Source organism: Sus scrofa, chromosome 5, assembly GCF_000003025.6.
Source record: "Sus scrofa isolate TJ Tabasco breed Duroc chromosome 5, Sscrofa11.1, whole genome shotgun sequence".
NCBI classification, from domain to species: Eukaryota; Metazoa; Chordata; class Mammalia; order Artiodactyla; family Suidae; genus Sus; species Sus scrofa.
In genome coordinates, this window is record NC_010447.5 from 54712092 (window position 1) to 54732643 (window position 20552).

Below are 20552 nucleotides of genomic sequence, written 5' to 3' on the forward strand. Positions count from 1 at the left end.
ATCTTGTCATTTAAGACAGATATGCAAAATATAAAGAAAAAAATCCAACAAATAAAGCTTTTTAAAATCCTAGCTTCCTGAGGCCTATCTTCTTTATTTTTCACATCTAGAGATATTGTTAAAAAGTATCTCCCCAAGGCAGTATAGTTTTTAAATATTACTGGGCAGGTATTTTAATGTAACATTCTTATCAGTAGGGTAAATTTTGAGTCATTTTTATCCCTTTGTTCTATTCACCACCTCATCTGGAGAAACTTGGGTTTTGGTAAAACAACACCAAGGACAGTATTAGCAAGCTACAAGTTGACTCAGTGAGGTAAATATTAGAAAATTAGGGAGTTCCCACTGTGGCTCAGTGAGAATGAACCCGACTAGCATCCATGAGGATGCAGGTTCAATCCCTGACCTTGCTCAGTGAGTTAAGGATCCGGCATTGCCATGAGCTGTGGTGTAGATCGCAGATGTGGCTTGGATCCCAAGTTGTTGTGGCAGTGGCATACGCTGGCAACTACAGCTCTGATTCAATGCCTAGCCTGGGAACTTCCACACGCTGCAGATGTGGCCCTAAAAAGCAAAAAAAAAAAAAAAATTATTCCCATTGATTTTCTCTTTTGTCTTTCAGAGTATATAATCTTCTCCCAGATGGTCTGAAGCATCTATCTTGGGAAAAGCCAGAATGCAAAAAGAAAGAGAAGGTCTCACACTAAACCAGGAGGACTAAGGTATCAATGTTTCCTACAGAATTTACAGAACATATTCCTCTTCATGGTAAAGAGTTAACAAGAGTGAGGAAGGAGAACATGGTATACTGGATGGAGAAGGTGGCAAAGGAAAAAGTCATCACTTTCTGGCAATTTAGGATGGTAGGAAGCAGATGACAGAGAAGAGGGGACAAAGTGAGTATAGTATACCGAGGTATCCCAATTTCCCTCTCTTCTGCCTTTTTCCATAATGCTGAATGTAGAGGGGGCTCCATTTTGTACTCTGTGTATCAGATTCTGTAAGAAAAAATTACCACTTGAGCTGCTCCTGTACCAACTTGTAGCATGACCTTAAACTTGGGGCCATGTGAGAGGCAGGCAAAAAGAACTCCTGTGTTTAGCTTTATTGGGTCTTCTCTGGTTTCCATACGGAAGAGATGGGAGCTAGAAATAGCTAGAGATATCTATGTGAGGAGGTTTCCATAAAGAGAATCACATGATAGAGACAAAGGGCCTGTATAATAAGGGCATCTGATTGGACCATTTGAGCTGAGCTCAACTGGGAGTCCCAGATGGGTCTATGGTGCCTGTGAGAGCCCAAGTCACCTAGGGAGTGTCAGTAAGTCCTGGTCAAGCTGGGAGAGCACCAATCACTAGCTGCACTGAATGTAACAAACAACCACTAGCTTAAAAAGTGCCTTTGATTTGGATATCATAAGTCACTGGTCCAAATCATCTGTTTGTTTTCTGGTCCAGTGGATCCAGACACTCTTGGGAGGAGAATCAGGGTGTCTAGAAGCTATCTGAGTGACTGAGCATTTTCTCCAAGAGACTGAATAATTCTAAAAGGACTATTTAAATTACTGAGTTAACTAATTTTTTTTTGTAATTGATGGAAAGAGTAGGAGCTCGTGAAGAAAAATGTAACAGATTAATTCCATTTTTTCTTCACATCTAAGTTGTGTCACGAGTTATATTTATGACCTTACTATATTTATATGTCTTGGCTCATATTTCACTCTGAAAATCTGAGTGATCTAAGCGGATTCCTACAAAGAATGAAGGGACTCAAGAATAACTGTCAGTATCTGTCATTTTTCTCCTTGGATGAAGTCTGGATCAACAGTCACCCCAGTGTTAACATTGAGGCATACAGGCTGGAGTGAAGTCAGAACTCTTGATTCATGGATGTATATGAAAGGATATATCAATCAATAGGGCATAGAGAGAATGAACTTCTAGCTATCTGACTGAGATCGATGTAATACATACATTAAGGCAATTCAGGGGGAAATCATGTTTGGCACCATTCTTTGGGTTCTCTGTGGGTTTAATATTAGCTAATTTTTATTTTTATATTGGATTATATCTAAACATCTTTTTAAATACTGAAGCATGATGGGGGGATAAATTTCTGTAGACATCTATGAATAAAAAATGTGAAGAAAAGGAAGATGTTTAGTGGAATTAAGATGCTAAAAGAATGCACCTAAGAAGTTGGTGGTCTCAGAGGATGAAATGGAAATTTTAACACCCAGGTTGGTGGGGTTTACCAGTAGTTTTTGCATTACAATGCTGTGAAAAAGTTTACAAAGTCAGTTAAAATTAAACAAACAAAAACCTAAAGGCAAAATATACTGGAAACATTTCATATGAAAGACAACCAACCTTTCTATCAGGATATCTGTACTCTGTCTTCATTAACTAGCCTTAATTAGCTTAACTTCTTTGAAATTCATGCATAAAACAAGTGGTTTTGAAAGTTCTATATCTGTTTTCACATGGCTTGGAAGTTGGGGAAGTAAACGTTAGAAAGGTGTGGAGGAGGTGGCAAATAGGTTGGACTTCAGAATTTCAAATTCCACCCCACCCAACCACAATATGTATATGTACTGTTCATTGCTCTTATATACTGAAATTTTGAATGAGATGCCATTGGAATAGGGCCATAGTGATAAACATAGCATTTCAAAATAGTTGTTCTGGAATATTCTTAAGGATCCTTTTAATTTCAATATTGTACAAATTCTTATGCCTAAAACAAACAAACAAAAAAATCTGTGTCACCAGGAGAATAGATTGGCTGATTTACCCTCTCTGAGCCTCTGTTTCCTCAGGCAATAAGAAAATGGTTTGAATAAGTAATTATTGTCACTTTTAGCTATAGGATTATACATATCCATGGCTTGCCATTCTGGAACCAAGAATACAAAGAGCTTTATAACTGGACAGCTAGCACTGCCAGAAGACCTGATATTATGAAACTGTTTGGGACTCTGACTTTCATAGGTTCATAGGTCCATTATGCCTAAAAGCAGAGCACAGGTGAGGCTAAGAAAAGTGCCCCTTAGCATGGTGGTAAAGTTTTCACAGTGCATTCATAGAGCAGGGCATGGCAGCACCTAAGGGTAGGAACAAAGGCAGCTTGAGGTAGTAATACATGTGGAAATAAGAGGAGTCAGCCCTTTTTCTGGTTCTTGCTCTAATCCTAAGTAGCCCAATGACCTCTAGCAAGTCCCTTAAACTTCTTTCTTCATAAAAACCTTTTAATTTGAATTAGTTGAGCTCTGAGGGTCTTATATAGGATGGAAGAACAATAAGGAATTTCCACCCACGACTTTTTATTATTTTGATTTTAAGGATATATCTGAAATGATCATTTACAGTAGGGTCAGGGTTGGCTATGCAGACAATGGTCTAAGGAATAAAATTGTATTGAGATTTATCTAGGCCTCTTTCAAAATTCCGCAAAAGATTTTAATTTTCTTGAGTTTTAATGCATCTCAGGAGCTCTGACAATACTGATGCCTGGGTGCCTCCACAGACCAATTAAATTGGAATCTTTGGGGGCACTTGGGTTTTGGGTTTATTTTGAAATCTCCCCAGGAGATTCTATGTTCAGTCAGGGTTGAGAATCTCTATGCTGAAGGAGCTTACCACAATTTAGAAATGCTAAGTAACTACCACACTATTTGTTGTGAATTTAAGTAGGAAAGGTAGCTCCCATAGAAATTATTGAGGTGAGAATAATACTTTCTTACTGCAGTGTGGAGGCATTGTGAATATAGATGCAGTGTAAGTCCTGTCTGCAAAGGAGAGGATTATAAAACTTCTGTGGGCAAAAATTTACCTTTGTACTTGAAACATAATTTTTATGGGATTGAAGGTGAGTTTTTGTGCTTGAAAACGCTGAAGTTTATTTTTATTTGTAGACACTCTTGATGCAGCCGTAACCAATGAGTTTAATCTGAACTTCTGAAATCTACTTCTGGAAACCACAGAGATAGGAAACCTTTAATTCTGCATATTTTCTGGTTGTATGTATGTTGGAAAAAACAAAGACATAAATGCTCATTACAATTCCACATGGCTAGGTATGAGCAATTCAAATTGTAATAAATGACAGATTCAATACCAAATGTTTATGGTCAGAGGTCATTCTGTGAAAGGAAATAAAATTAAGTGGCTTATTTGCTGTGATCTGGAAATATTTGCATAAATTGGTTTAGAATCTATGTAACTCAGAGCAATGAGCACAGTGGGAGTTATTACATCTCCTCAGCTGGCCCATATCTTGATTTCTAATGCCTTAAAAAGATCCGGATTTCTTTAAGTTGTTTAGCCCAGGAGAGAGGCAGATGTTCTGATTTTCATAAGGAATGGTCTTTGGAAAAACAGTTACAAACACTACTGACGTACTCTTTGAAGTGTTTCTCTGATGTCACATCATCCACAACATTGCCACATTCCCTTAGGAAAACCTCATTTAGTATCAGTCCCAGGTGGCATTTCTTAAAGATGCCCATTGTCTATGATCACTCACATATAAAATGTTTACCAATGGTAAATGAGAGATGACAAAACAATACGGAGCAAGTATTTTACTACCATAATCATATAGAAAAATGCCTTCAAGATTAGTTTGAAAGACAAAAATATTCCAAGCTTTTTAATAAATTTAACCTTTTTTGATTGCCTGCCTGTAGTAGGCAAAGTAGTGTGCTAAATGATGAGAGGCAATAAAATGGATTAAAATTTTTTTCAGTGAATAGCTAGAAATATATTCTACAAACATGCTAGGTCTTACAAATACTGCTGTTGAAACTAAAGAAACTCACTCATGAGATGGAAAGGCACCTGCATAGCTGCTCCTAGTGAGAAAGTAATGAAAGTTCTTAGCCCATAAATCAGGTTTTTGAAATATCTGCTAACAGCAGTTGGTATTCCTTTTAGGGCTAAACAGTTTTATAGACTTTTGAAATTTATTTTATCCCAAATCTCCTATAGAGATTGATTTTTTCCTAATTCAGTTTAGTAAATAAATCTTACTGATTGCTTATTTACAAGGGGTACCGTGTTAGATGATAAAAATTACAAAGAAAATACATTCTCCATCCTCATGAAACATACACATGGAAATTAGCTATAATATGAACACAAATAAAAGAGCAACACACACACACCCATCATAATTAATCTAATAAAAATGATTTTAGGAGTTCCCGTCGTGGCGCAGTGGTTAACGAATCCGACTAGGAACCATGAGGTTGCGGGTTCGGTCCCTGCCCTTGCTCAGTGGGTTAACGGTCCGGCATTGCCCTGAGCTGTGGTGTAGGTTGTAGATGCGGCTCAGATCCCGAGCTGCTGTGGCTCTGGCGTAGGCTGGTGGCTACAGCTCTGATTCGACCCCTAGCCTGGGAACCTCCATATGCCACAGGAGCAGCCCAAGAAATAGCAAAAAAAAAAAAAGACAAAAAAAAAAAAAAGATTTTAAAATTTTATCACAGTTGTTTTGATGACAGTTTATTTATACTGACTAAATGGTGGGAACTAAAAGCTGATGAAGAATTTTCTTAATATTTTTATACTATCAAATCTTTCTTAAAGAGCGCTATAGGTTCTAATTCTTCAAAGATTCTGTATTTTACAATTTGACTCTAAAACAAGTCTTTCCATGTGAAAATAACTGTTAATTTATTTAAAATATTTTTCTTTAATAACACAGAAAATCATGGAATTGATGTTATCAAATATTTTAAGTGTTGATAATTCCAATTCCTTATGGTTAAATCAAGTTAATTTTTCAATGGCAATTAGTTCTGATAGAATATCACAACTCATATTTGGCTTACTTTTCTGAGAAATATCATCTTAAAGTTTAACATACATTTCTTCTTGGATGGCAATAAAAGGTCAGTAAACCAATTACATTGAATAATTTTACTTCAGCCAGAAATCTATGACATACTTTGTTTTTAAATGACAGTATTGATCTAAATCATTTTGAATTAGTAATTCCATAGAAACTGGCTGGTCAGAGAAGGAAAACGAAGTTGAGATTGGTCATGTCAATACCTTTTCAATGTAAATGAACCAGTTGACAAGCTGAGCATGAGGCCTGTTTCTAAAGCTATTTCTATATTTTGCTTTTCAGTGCTGCTTTCAACAGTCATGATTTATACTAGCTACCTCAATTTTAGAATAAAATGTCTCCTTGATTTTCTCATTATGCCACATACTGCACAATATCTAGTTCCAAGGAGATTGTTATTGAGATGGGAATTTTATTAATCACAAATGATACACTTACTGTTTTGGAAACAGTGGAAAACAAGTCCAGGCCAATAAATCTGCACTGTTGGTGGCACAGGTAACCCCAAACAGTTTTATGGTGAGCATAGATTCCCTTGGAAGTGCCTTTATTTCAAGAGGAAAATTGATCCTTAAAATAAAAGAAAGGAGTAGGTTATCTATCCAATTACAATGATGTTTTCATAAATATTTCCTTGTACTATATTATGTGAAAAGAATATTTTAACTATTTGAAACAAAGCAACCTTTAAAATATTTGTGTTTAACCTTGTAAAAGTAAAAATACAGCAGAAGTACATAATGAGATTGGTTAATCTATGCGGATTGCTATAATTTGATATGTAAGCTTACTTTTTAATTATAATAACTTGAGCACAAAGAAAGAATGATTAACATTGTCTTAGGGAATGGGGGAGAAGGGCAGGAAATAATCATAATGCATCTTAAAGAGTAAGCTGGCTACAATCAGATGGAGTGTTGCAAAGAATATTCCAAGAAAAGAAAAATGCACAGACAAGGGCATATATGCATCTGGCTGAGAAATGGTGAATGGCTCACTGTGGCTAGAACAAGGAATGTAGTCAAGTTGGTCTGGAAAGTTACGGAGGATGTGATTATAAAGGTGTTGCCAGAAAGCTTAAGAACACTACATGCCAGGCAAGGGAACTTGAGATATTTTCCTAATGACAAAAGGAAATGTTTAAATGAGCTAAAAGAATAGAGTTGTTTATAATTTTAAATGTGGACTGTTATGGATGATGATAAGATTCTAGGAATTTGGGGGCTGATTGCTGATATGTAAGAGATAACACAGTAAGGAACTTCAAGCTCTGATACTAATGGATTGTAGATATGGACCAAAAATATGGCTAAGGATTAACATAAGATTGTTAATATTGGAAAAAACTTGAATTTGGGTGTTGAATCCAAAAAACATATATGGGAGTTCCTAGAAGGTTATAAATGATACTATAATACTGGAAGGGGTACATCTGGGTGGGAGAGGTATCTAAGAAGAAAGGGTTTTTGACAGAAAGTTGAGTGTGTGCTCTAAGGTCCTTATCAGTGGACAGGGAGAAGGACACCTTTTTCTTCCCTTTCAGGAGTCATCTTGGTTATATGGAAATGATCAGCTTCTATTAAGAAAGTCTCAAGAGAAGTATGGTGTTTGGGAGAGATCTATTTATGAGAAAAGAAGATATTTTTCAAGAGGTTGAGATGGGGGGATATAGGATATGTTTACTAGAAGATGAGCATGCTATGGAGAAATGGGAAAATTAGAACAGAGGTTAGCAGATAGAGGGAGATTCATGTGAACCAATTCACCAAGGAAAGGGAAGAAGTAAGAGAAAAGTGACTAAAAGGGCAAATGGGCAACTTGTATTGGATGATATCTGATGTTGTTAGGTATGAAGAATATGAGCAGAATCCAATGGCCTTGTAATTCCCCGCTGAACTCTGAAATCAAGTTCTTTAAGCAGTGGATGATTAGCAGAGGACAGATTGCGACCAAAGCCTATTATCCAAATGGAAGGTGCTGACTAAGGTTGGCCCAGTTGAGGTCTCAGTAATATCGAGTGTCTTCTCACACTAGAAGTTGGCTGTCTAATAGGGATATGGGGAGCAGTCCTGACTCAGCATATAAAATAAGACTTTGGTGACCACCTTTGCAAGTGGTTAGGCAGCATTCAGCTTCAGGAATAAGGAGGGTTAAATTCAGCCCAGTGACCATAACTGATTTTGAGGAAGTACACATCTCTCCCTTCAATATGCTGTTCCTTGAGATGGAGAGGTCCAGATTCAGGTGGTAATAAATATCTAACAAGAGGAAAGCCAGAAAGCCTATTTTAGAGGTAAAATGGGTAACTAATATTTGACTGACAGCATATTAGTGGAATAGGAAAGTGAAAAATTAAAGATGAATTCCCAGCTTCTAGATTATGTTGCAGTGGATACATTTAATCAAGAGAAAACATAGATGAGGAAGTTGGGGCAGGGGTAATATATGTGGTTGAGGGAAGGATGTCATTGAGTTAATAATAACTCAGAGACAATATGTAAGCTATGTGTGCAAAAGACAAGTTAGAGGTTTGGATCTGCATAGATGTGCATTTGAATATTGGCTCAGTGACTAAACAGATGTTCTCTGAATGATGAGTTTAACTTTTCTAAGCCTCATTTTTCTTATCCATAAAATGGAATGAATATTACATAACAATATGTGGTAAATGGTAGGCTGTATACCAGCATTATATTTGTTATTCAATCAAAATGTAATAACCTATATCAGCCGTTGTACACAGATGAAATATAGTTAAAAGTAGGGGAGAGAAATAAAGCAAAGACTAAATAAAATTTATTTTTCAAGATTAGCAAAATTTAGACTATTAAAAATTAAATTAATACATGTTTACATATCTAAAAGTCTTTTTTTTCTTTCACAGTCACAATATCCACTCAATGTAATGTGGACATATTTCTCAGCTTAAAAGAAGCTTTGAAACTCAACATACAATGTTGATGATTCTGTGGAATGCACAATAATTTCTTGAATATTCTCTCTTTTACCTGGTAATTGACTTTCTATTCAGTTTTCATATTTCTGTGCTAGGATGGAAGCTATAATTTCACTTTATCGCTCACATAATCTGGAATGTTCTTTTTCCCATTGATTCTGGCTTCTTCATGTATAACTTCAATTATTAATGTGCTTTTCATATCAAGAATGACAAAAATTCGATAAGTTACAGTGGATAGTTACTGCCAATCTCCATTTTGTCATTTTTATTATTAAAAATAAATTCTTCTAGGGTAAGAATACATGCTTTATAAATATTTATTCATTTCTTACCTACATACGGATTTTTAAAGTCAGAATAATCTCAGTCACTGAGAAATCTTTTTTTGAAATTAACTTCTACATGGCTATTGAAAAGTCAAAGGTATTAACTTTTACAGAAAAAAGGATGAAAAATACTTTGAGACAATTCAGTAAGTGAAGTCAGATTGCTTCTTTATATCCAAACTGATGGCACAGACCTCAAGTTTTAACCATATGTGTGCCTTACTCTACTAGTTAAAAATGAGTAAACACTAAATTTTTTCTTAAACATTCTTTTCTTCTATATCAAATAGTTTTTCTAAAATCAGAAAAAGTTTTGGATAGTGAAAATGGGGGATTAAAAAAAATCACCTTGTATAGAAATGTGTTATTATGTAAAATAGTAGACCATTGTAAGAATTTTGACTTTGGCCTGAGTGAAAGGTGGAATTATTTCAGGTTTATAAACAGAAAAATAACATGGCCTGACTTCCATTTTAAAATATGTTACTTTTAGCTTCTGTGCAAGAAGGATTATAAAGGTGCAAGAGAAGTAGGGTGACTATTATAAGACGACAATAATGATACAAAGGAGATTTGATGGTGGCCTAGACCAATGAAAGTGACAAGAAGTAATATTCTGAAAATATTTTGAGGTGAGAGCCAGACTTGGGGTCTGAGAGAAGGAAATTCAGGCTAAGGATTTGACCTGAATAACTGAAACTGGAAATGATCATCTGGAGTGGCCAGCGATGGGTGGACAAGTTTGGAGTGTAAGATCAAGAGTTTAGTTTTAGATACGTTGGGTGTGTAAGTATGAAGTTTGTAACTGATGCCTGGGTTGTTGATATAAATTTGGGAGTTGCTGGCACGTAGCCAGCATTTAAAGCTATGTGAATATAAGAGAAAACTAAAGGAGAAGGATAGATACAACAAAGAAGAGGCTTAAGGGCTAAGACCATGATCAGTATGGGAGAAGAAAAGGATATGGAGACGGAATGCCCAGTGAGGGAGGAAGAAAGCTAAAAGAAAATGGGAGCCAGCTCCTTATATATCACATACAATGAAGACTGAGAAACAAACATCAGATTTAGCTATGCATGTCACTGGTGACTCTACTGGTCAAGTTCAGTAGAGCAGAGATGATGAAAGCCTGATAGGAGTATGTTTCAGAGCAAAGGGAAAAAAAAAATTTCAAGAAAGTGAATATATACAACTTTGTGGAAGTGTTTTGCTGCAAAGCAGAGGGACAAAATAGCATAGCTGCTGTTGCAAAAACGAAGTAGAGTTTGTCTTGTTTTTAATTTAAGATGTGAGAAATATTTGTAGAATATAAATACTTAGCCTAAGATTTTATATGTTGTAAGAAATAGTATGAAAATCATAGTAAAAACTTCAGCTTTGGAGTCAAGAGTGGGTCTGAGCATTAATTATACCATTTACTAGTTGTGGAGTCTGGGCAAGTTGATTAAGCTTTATAAGCATTAGTATTTTGATCTGTAAAATGGATACAAAAATGTCTACTATGCATTTCTGTTATTAAGTTTAGATGAGATAATATATTTGAGGGTTAGACTATGATGACTGGAATACAATAAGCAGTCAAAATCCCTAAAACATATTATTATTAAACAAAGTTCCTGTTCTTAAGTTTACAGTCTGGTAATGAAATGTCTAATCAACCATAGTGTAAATGGATACATGTTATTAAAGTATATAAAGGATGTTACAGACCAGACACTTAGAAAAATGGTAAATAAATATTTTTAATGGAAATAAAATAACTCTGGGTTAAAATAACTAACTCTTGGGGGAATCAAAGAAACTCCTACAGAAAAGATAACTCATGTACTCTTGAAGGAAGAGAAGAAAAGTATATCAATGTAGTTATGTCACCAACACTAAGGATTTTTGATTTATTTTGAGATTTTTCTCTTTAAAATTGAATTTAGTATTAGCAGATTTTTCCTTTAAATTATTTAAATGATGGTGTGTATCTCTCAGCTGAAAATGAACCTGATTTTTTGAAACAACCAGGAATAAGTTTTAATTAAGTCAGAAGAAAAACCCTAGTAAGTGAGCTGGTTAATGCACTTTTGAGAAGTCACTTATTTTACAAAATTCATTCATTTGGCAAGCAATAAACTGGACTCTTACTGGACACTTACTCTGTCTTCTTGTGCTGCTTAAGTTGTTGGGGATAAAAGTTTTAAATAAAAAATAAAGACCATTGTATCATTAGCAGAAGCAAACAAATATGAACAAAACACATTCAGTAAGGGGCCATATGAGAGTAGTTTGAGGTTCAGATCAAAAAAGAAAAAAAGAAAAGGTGGCCAGTTTTTAAGAAATGACTCAGGAAAAGGTTTATAGAGAAGGTAGAAGAGTGTTTTTAGTAGACAATTAGGGGTTCCCAAAGTAGGCAGTGAAGGCACTGTGCTCCTGACCCTTAGCAGAGACGTTATTTCTCAATTTATAGTTAGGGTAAATGGATCAGATGCAGAGAGTGGCTGGGTTCAGGGGCTCAGAGTGGGGCTAACTCTAGAGATGAAAGTGCAGAGATAGGCAGGGGCCATACCACAGAAGGCCTTGTGTACTATGCTAGATTACTTGTATTTTACCTTATAGGAATTGGGGAGCCACCAAAGAATTTTAAAAGCAGAACTGATAGGTACAGCGAAAGGGGATTTTGTAATTGAAGGTCAGGTTTTTGATCAAAGCAATTAAGAATTTTAATCAAACAAGGGGAGATAAAGGTTGTCTCAGTCCTAGAAGGAAGATTTGCTTTGGGATGGAAGAAACCACAGAATATGTAAAAATTGAGGACCACATATTCTGTCTCAGGATGCAGTATTCCTCCATTGATTGTGGTAACACTAAGAGTGGGATAGATAATATTATCTAACAATGTCCTCAGATTCCTGGAAATGTTGGTTTATATATATACACATCAATAGGAAATTACAATATTGGGAGTCAAATTATCTCCCATGAAAGTGAGACCTTCTGAAAGGGCTGATGGAGGATGGGCTGTGGTGGGAAGAAAACTGGACTCTTTCTCAGTGGATCAGTAGAGAACCCAAAGAAATGACAGCAGAGCAGTGTCATAAGAACAGCAAGGAAAAGCAAGGGTAGCCAGGTAAAAGCCATAGATGGGGCCTAGGAGCCCTCTGAGATTCTGAGTAAAGCAAAAGGCTTGCGGTGGGGGGCAGAGGGAAAGAGGAGGGCATGGATTGTGTCAAGAAGATACTTTTCTTTCTTGATTTAATAAATCTCTATCAAATGAAGAAGTAGGATTGATAACCCCAAATTAGATGACAGTTTACACAAGCATGGATAGTGACTGTCGAAAAACTTGATTGTTTAAACAAATCTATAATTGGGAGTTCCCATCGTGGCACAGTGGTTAACGAATCTGACTAGGAACCACGAGGTTGCGGGTTCAGTCCCTGGCCTTGCTCAGTGGGTTAAGGATCTGGCGTTGCCGTGAACTGTGGTGTAGGTTGCGGACGTGGCTCGAATCCCATGTTGCTGGTGTAGGCTGGTGGCTATGGCTCAAATTTGACCCCTAGCCTGGGAAACTCCATATGCCACAGGAGCGGCCCAAGAAATGGCAAAAAGACAAAACAAACAAACAAACAAAAAACAACAACAACAACAAAAAAACACAAATCTGTAATTGGCTTTTGGGGGAAAATGGAAATTACATATGCTATTAGATGATTTCTTTATTTTTTGTTATCTCTGAAATATATCCCCCTCTAACCCCAAATAGCAGGTGTTTCTTTTACCTATAGTCTGTGAATGATTAATACTTCTCCTTTTTCCCACTTCCCTCTTTCAGTAGTTTAAAAAAGGTAGATTTGATATTTGTCTAGATTTTTTAAATGGGCCTTTAATCTGCTGAACTGAAGTCAGTTATCTATTATTCCTAGCATATTCATCACATCACTGAATCAAATCAATAGGCAACATCAAAAGTTTTGTACCCTTCACTTAAAAAAAGTGGGGGGAGAGGAAAATCCTGATCTTTATTAGACAAACGATTCCTCAGAATAAAGATTAAACTTACGTTTCATTCCAGTTGACCAAGAAAAATAATAATTTTTTGACTGGAATATTTCTGTAGTTTCTCACTTGACACAGCTTCTTTCCAGCATATGTAAGCCAACAGGAAAAAGAAAATGCTTTATAGCTAAAAAGAAACAATATTGATTTAATGAGCTGAACATGTAAAGGAAATAGTTTCCTATATGGGTCAATTATTTTTATAGTTAAAAGTCAAATGATAAAGTGTTGTTTGCTTGTATAGAGCATAATATAACAATGACTAAGAATTTATGTTTGGTGACTCCAGGAAGACTGCAAAAGAGGAAGCCCTAGACCTTCCCCCATGGAGATACTAATTCAACAACAACATAGGGATCAATTCCCTCTGTGAGAAATGAAAAAAACAACTCAGAAGGCTCTTGCATCCAGGCAAATGCAAAACCATTCACATAGACATCAGCTGGAAAATTCATGTTCCTCATTTTCCAGAGGTCCTCCTCCCAGCAGAATGTTATGTGATCAGGAGGAAACTCTCAACTCCCAGCTTCTTCTTAGAGTGGAAAAGAGAAGACTGGAACATATTTTTAACATTCAAACTTTTAGGGGGCTAGCCAAGGGACTAGTTTCTGTCTTGCCTTAATAAGACTCTTGTGCTGAATAGGAGTGGATGCCAGGTTGGAGACCTCTGAGAACAAAGGCATTGGTTTGAACCACTGCAGATTCACTCACCACTTCCCAGCTCAGTGCAAAATGAATAGGAGAAAACTCCCAGCTCCTGGCTTCTCCTTTGGGACAGATTTGGATTGTGATCCCAATGTTTCAGCTTTTTAAGAGCTGAACTGGTTTGTCTCAGAATGCTAACAGGATATGATAAACTGTGGATGGCTGAGGTCCACAGACTTATGAGAACAAAAAAGAGCTTGGAGGCTTGCTGCCACTACAGAGGATCTGTGGGACAGCACCAAGAGGCCAATGCAGCTTGATGGCCTCTGCACTGGCAGGGGGAGAGGGGAGTGGGGCGAGTGTATTGTGCATATGGCATTTTGGGTTTTTCAGGAGGCTGTATGAGGAATTGGTTTATGTCTTACTCAACAGAGCACTTATGGCACCTGGCATACTCTGGATGCTTGGGAGCAGCTGAGAACAAAAAAAGACAGGGCAGCTTATGGAGCACCAAAGAACCTGCAGTACCAAAGGCCGACACTAGACAAAACAAGAAATTCAAGCTATTGAAGAAAGAAGTAAAACCTCTCTAATGATGAATTTACACACAAGTCCAGGAAAGATGCACCTATGGAAAAGGTTTGAAAGTCCCCCCCCCCCCCAAATCTCTAGCTGGATTGAATGGTGACATTCTTTTCCTGTATAAAACCAATCCGTAAAAACTGGGATTTTTCTTTTTCAAATGCTCAAATTCCAATACAAAGTAAAAGAAGGTATACGAAGAAAGAAAACATGGCCCAACAAAAGGAACAAAATAAACCTCCAGAAACCAGCCTTAAAGAAAGGAAAGTATATTAACCACCTGACAAAGAAGAAAAATTAATAAAAATGCTCAATAAGCTCAGGAAAATGATGCCTGAACCAACTGAGAATAAGAATGAGACAGAAAATATTAAAAAAACAAACTTTGGAAATGAAGAATACAATAACCGAATTGAAAAAAATCAATAGAGAAGTTCAAGAGCAGACTTGATGAAGCAGAATCAGTGAGCTCAAAGACATGCATTTGAATTTATCCAATCAAAGAAACAAAAAGAAAAAAAATGAAGAAGAGTAAAGAAAGCCTAAGGGACTTATAGGCACAATCAAAAGGAAAATAAACACATTATGTGAGTTCAAGGCAGAGAAAAATGACAAAAAGGGTCAGAAAATTGACCTGAAGAAATAATGGTTGAAAACTTCTTTAAGTGTGAGGAAGGAAATGGACATCCAGATTCAAGAAGCCCAATGGACCAAACTAGGATGAGCCCAAAGAAGACCACACTAGAATACATTAAAATTAAACTATCAAAAGTCAAAGACAAAGAGAGAATTTCGAAAGTGGTAAGAGAATATGTGTGATATGCCACATAAAAGAGATCACACCAATTTTTCAGCAGATTTCTTAAAAGTCAGAAGGGAACAGGATATTCTATTAAAAGTTATGAAAGAAAATATTATTATTATATCTGGAAAAACTGTCCTTTAAAAATGAAGGAGAAATACTTTCTCAGGTAAACAAAAGGTGAGGGAGTTCATCAGCACTGTGCTGACTTACAAGAAATGCTAAAGAAGTTCTTCAGTTTGAAATGAAAGGATACCAGATATCAACACAAAAGCATCTGAAAGTTTAAAAGCTTGCTGGTAAAGGAAAATATACAGAAAAATATAGAACACTGTAAAACTTTAGTGGTGGTATATGAACAACTTTCAGCTCTGGTATAGGGTTTAAGGGACAAGTTATAGGAAAACTTTAATTATAAAAATACATAAAATATAAGAAGTAATTTGTGGTATCAATACCATAAAGTGTGGTGAGGGGAGAAGAAAAGAGTGGTTTTCTATGCGATTAAATTTAAGCTGTTATCAGCTTAAAACAGTGTTTTAAGTAAAACATATTTTCGGTAAGGTCCATGGCCACCACAAAGAAAGCACCTACCTATAGAAGGTAACACAGAAAAAAATCAGAAAGTAATTGAAGCTTATGCCATTACAAAAAAATCAACAGATCAAAAAGGAAAAGGGCAAGAAAGGAAAAGAGGGCCAAAATGCTATAACCTAGAAAATGAAAAAAATTGCAATAGTTAAGTCCTTTCCTATCATTAATTACATTAAATGTAAATTAAACTCCACAATCAGAAGACACAGCATAACTGAATGGATTAAAAAAAATAAGATCCGACTATATTCTGTCTATGAAAGATGCACTTTGGTTTAAGGACACACATAGGTTGAAAGTTAAAGGACAGAAAAAAATATACCACACGAATATTTATTATATTAATCAAAAGAGCAGAAGTGGCCATACTTACATAAGACAAAATAGACTTTAAGTCAAAACTTTCACAATGGACAAGGACATCATATAATGATAAAATGGTCATTCATCAAGAGGATACAAAGGTTGTAATACACATGCACCCCAAATTGAGACAAATATATTAAGCAAACATTGACAGAATGAAAAGGAGAAATAGACAACAACACAATAATAGAAGATCTCAATACTGAATGAATAGAATAACCAGACAGAAGCTCAATAAGGAAACAGAGTGTTTGAATAACACTACAGTCAAATGAATCTATAACAGACATATACAGAACAATCTATCCAATCTGGGGCAACATGCATTCTTCCTTAGTGCAAAGAGATCATTCTGCAGCATAGATCACAAAATAGGTCACAAAACAGTCTCAACAAAATTTGAGAAGACTGAAATCATACTAAGTATATTTTCTGATCACAATGGACTAAAACTAGAAATTAATAGCAGAAAGAAAACTTAAATTCTCAAATTAATGGTAACTAACCCTTTAAAGTTCCCTTTTCTTTTTTATTTTATTGAAATATAGTTGGTGTACAATATTATGTTCATTTCAGATGTACTGCCTAATGATTTGACATTTGCAAATGTTATGAAATGGCCACCATGATAAGTTGAGTAACCATATGTACCCAAAGTTATTACAATATTATTGATCATATTCCTTATACTGTATGTTGCACCCCTGTAACATTATTATATAACTGGAGGCTTATGCCACTTAATCCCCTTCACCTATTTCTGTTTTCATTTTTTGTTTTGTTTTTTAGATTCCACTTAAGTGAGATCATGCAACAGAAATAAACACTTTTGAACAACCCATGGGTCAAAAGGGAAATTAGAAAATACCTGGAGACAGATTAAAATGAACATACACCATACCAAAATTTATGAGATGAAGCAAAAGCAATACTAAAAGAGAAGAATATAGCAATAAATGCCTACACTAAAAGAAGAAAAATCACAAATAAACAACCTAAATTTATACTAAAATATATTAAGCAAGATATATTTTCTTCTAGGTAAAGAACAAACTAAGCCCAAATTTAAGAAAAGGAAGAAAATAATAAAGATTAGATGTGAAATAAATAAGATGGGAAACAGAAGAACAATGGAAAAAAATAAAACTAAATGTCACATGTATTTATACATACATGCTCTTATGCATATAGCTTTATCTGTATTTACCTGGCTACATAGTTATTTTCATGTGAAGTAAATTAATAAGGATACACCAATGGTTTAAAATTTATGAGAAGAGTCATTACAGTAGCAATTTGTTACATTATACATCAACCTCTTAAAATTCTTCATAAAATTAAGAAAGGGAAAAAGCATAAAAGAATCATCCTATGAGTTTTAAGGAAATGTGCATGTAAGACAGGTAGAATTTTTTTAGTTTACATATAAAGGTAAATTTTCTTTTATAATTTACTCTAGAAATATTTGTACAGTTCAGTCACTTGCAAAAACATAGACCAAGATAAAAATTATTTCTTTTTACTAAAATTGTTTCTTTCAACTTTTCTTTGAGATGCTAAATGCAATGGGTATAATAAATCCATTAGTAAATTACTATTCTCTTATCAGCTTTAATTGATTTAATCATATTCTCATAGATTTAATCCATAATGAATTTAAAATAACTAATACAATATTACCTTAATTATGTTATTCAAGAAAATACTACATAATAGAATCATCCTAAAATCTGGCAATGTTCCATGCATAATTATAGTTAATTTCTATTGTAAGTCAAATAACTCTTGGCTAATTCCCACTATCAAGTTACTAATCTCACAAAATATTTACCACTTACAATGTGATGGGAATTGAAGAAAGTTGTTATCCTATTTTTAAATATTCTCTATCTCCCTGTATATGTATCTCTCTCTGTCCACTGGCTTTAGTCATTTAAACTCAAACTTTAAAAATGAAAAGTTTATGGCAATCATGAAATAGAATGAACATTTTCTGTTTCTGTAATAATATACTGATACTATGTAGTTATTTTTAATATGGAGGATGAGAGAAGGCTTAAGGAAAAAGGTATGTATAATGGGAAATACAATTTTAAAAGATTTTAAGAATAAGGATATATCTATGCAGAATAAATTTCAAAATTTTATGAAATATTTGCTGCTGAAAATAAGAACAAGACATTATACTCAGAAGTTATATAAAAATTAATTAATTCTTCTGTGAAAAACTCACTACCACTCACCTGTGCACCCAGGTCTCTGGAATGTTGTGAGCAGCATACACTGTGAAACTAAGGTGGGAATGGAGCCCAAGATTTACACAGGAAACACTATTAGGTGCATTCAGAGGCTGGAAATCTGCATAAAAGCTGCAGCAATAGATATCAATTAGCTGGTAGATGGACATGGATAGTTTGGTTGTCACTTTTTCAATCAAACCTGGGGGAAAAAGGAATGGGAATCAGGTTATCTATGAAGGGCCATATTTTTCATCAGTTAACAGCTCTGAAATTTTTTTATAACAAAATTTAAAGAAAATTTAAAGTGACCCTCCACCAACTGAAGCCAATTAGCCATCTGTGCTCCTGTATGCAGCCTGGGTTAGCTGCTAGTAGTTTAGGTAATTAATAAGCTTTCATTTCTTCAGTAGCGTAAATTTTGGAAGCACAGCCTTATTCACAGATTGGAGTTTCAGATTATTAATTGGCATTCTGGTCAACTGTAATTTGCAGTATTTTTGTTCCAGATTATTATTGCTTAGAATTAATTTTCAGACATGGGACATGTTTTCCACATGGGCTTGAACAAACCCCATCTAAAGAATTAATCATAATAAGTGTGATTATGCTATGATGTTTGCCATTAACTGAACACTAATCATACACATTTTGCTGCTATAGAAAGAGAATGGTAACAGCACATGGCTGGGATCTGAAATAAGCCTGAGATGAAAGATTTATGACATTTACTACATTTCTTGAAAATCAAAGCCTTACTTGAGTTTTACCATTAGCAATTTAAAGGCCGTCTGTTGATTATTGCTAAAAGTGACTTGTCATGAAGGAAGAAAAATGAAGAAAAAAGACTAAATACAGAGGCCATTAGTTTTCAAAGGTCTGCTGAATGAAGGCATGCCAATCACTACAGACCCTATGAAAAGGGTCCTCTAATTATCAAATTTAAACTTTCCTAATTATCACAACATTGAAAATCAACCATACTTCAATAAAACTTTAAAAAATGAATTAAAAAACCTAGACTTTCCTGAGAAAAGCATTCTCTCTCTGATAAGCTCTTTTTACTGGAAAAACTCCTACCTGAGTGGAAGGAAAGAAGAAGCTGAGGAAATCAGGCAGATTTGGGCTTTCAGCCAAATCAGCAAAGACAGCACCATTGTAATGAAGTGGTTTAGGAGAAGGAAGGATATCATCCTGGGGGAGGGGTGAGTCGATCACTTTCTTTCTTTTTTGGGGGATGGGGCTCATCTGCAGCATATGGAAGCTCCTGGGCCAGGGGTCAAATTGGAGCTGCAGCTGCCCACCTATGGCACAGCTTGTGACAACAAGGGATCCTTAATCCACTGAGGGAGGGCAGGGATGGAATCCGCATCCTCACAGAGACTATATCAGGTTCTTAACCCGCTGAGCCACAAAATCTCTTTCCACTCTCAGATTCTTAATAGGCCAGTGAATAATACTCCCCGCTTGCATTTTGTATGCAGTAGTGAATGAGCAAAGGTTGATAATATGATGCTCATTATTTGCAATTGTTTTTAATATTCAAATATAGTTGTGTTCTAAAATTTGAATAAATAAACTCAAATATAAAAGCTAAAAAATTATTTTTTTTATCCAAAGGTAAATCTTTGACAAATATTTAAGTGATAAAGGATTTTAAGAGCTGGAAAAGAATGTATGAATTTCATAGAAATGTTGTGAATGGAAGCTCTGGCGCCGTTCTGCTCCTCCTCTGAATTACTGGAGCCTTATTTTGCAGACCAAGTTTCCTGGGTTGGGGTCGCAAGGTCAGGACCTAGCTCCCTAGGCTTGAATCTGCCCTTGGTCTCCATAGTGACCAAAACAGGCCTTAAACCCTGCAGGCGTGTCTCGGTGGAACAGAGTGAGACAGAAAACACTGCAAAAGATATGGTTTGAATGAATGTTCCCTGTTCCATCCTGGGCCAAAAATAAGTACTGAAATGTCGACTTCTGGATATTTCCACAGCCTGGTCCCAGAGAAATGAAATGTAATGGCAGGGTGTCCTGTGGGGGAAAACAAGGGGAGGAACCGCATTCTTGTTGGCTCCCACGTGGGGAGCTGTGCACAGGGTTGAGGAGAGCTGAGCCTCCCGGTGATCTTCGAGGAGCCAGATACCTTGTCT

General features: G+C 35.6%; 1 protein-coding gene across 8 annotated transcripts in view; it reads right to left on the reverse strand.

Annotated features, from left to right (window-relative positions):
- Positions 1-20552, reverse strand: part of PIK3C2G (phosphatidylinositol-4-phosphate 3-kinase catalytic subunit type 2 gamma) — a 374898-nt gene that overhangs the window by 237469 nt on the left and 116877 nt on the right. For 6 of the 8 annotated variants that reach the window (XM_021092290.1, XM_021092289.1, XM_013988351.2 and 3 more), the window contains 3 exons: positions 18415-18610; positions 13187-13309; positions 6292-6423 (listed from right to left, as the gene is read on the reverse strand). In XM_021092290.1, the coding sequence (XP_020947949.1) occupies positions 6292-6423; positions 13187-13309; positions 18415-18610 (451 nt within the window). The remainder of the gene's footprint in view (positions 1-6291; positions 6424-13186; positions 13310-18414; positions 18611-20552) is intronic. The other 2 variants (XM_021092292.1, XM_021092291.1) reach the window with 1 other exon arrangement.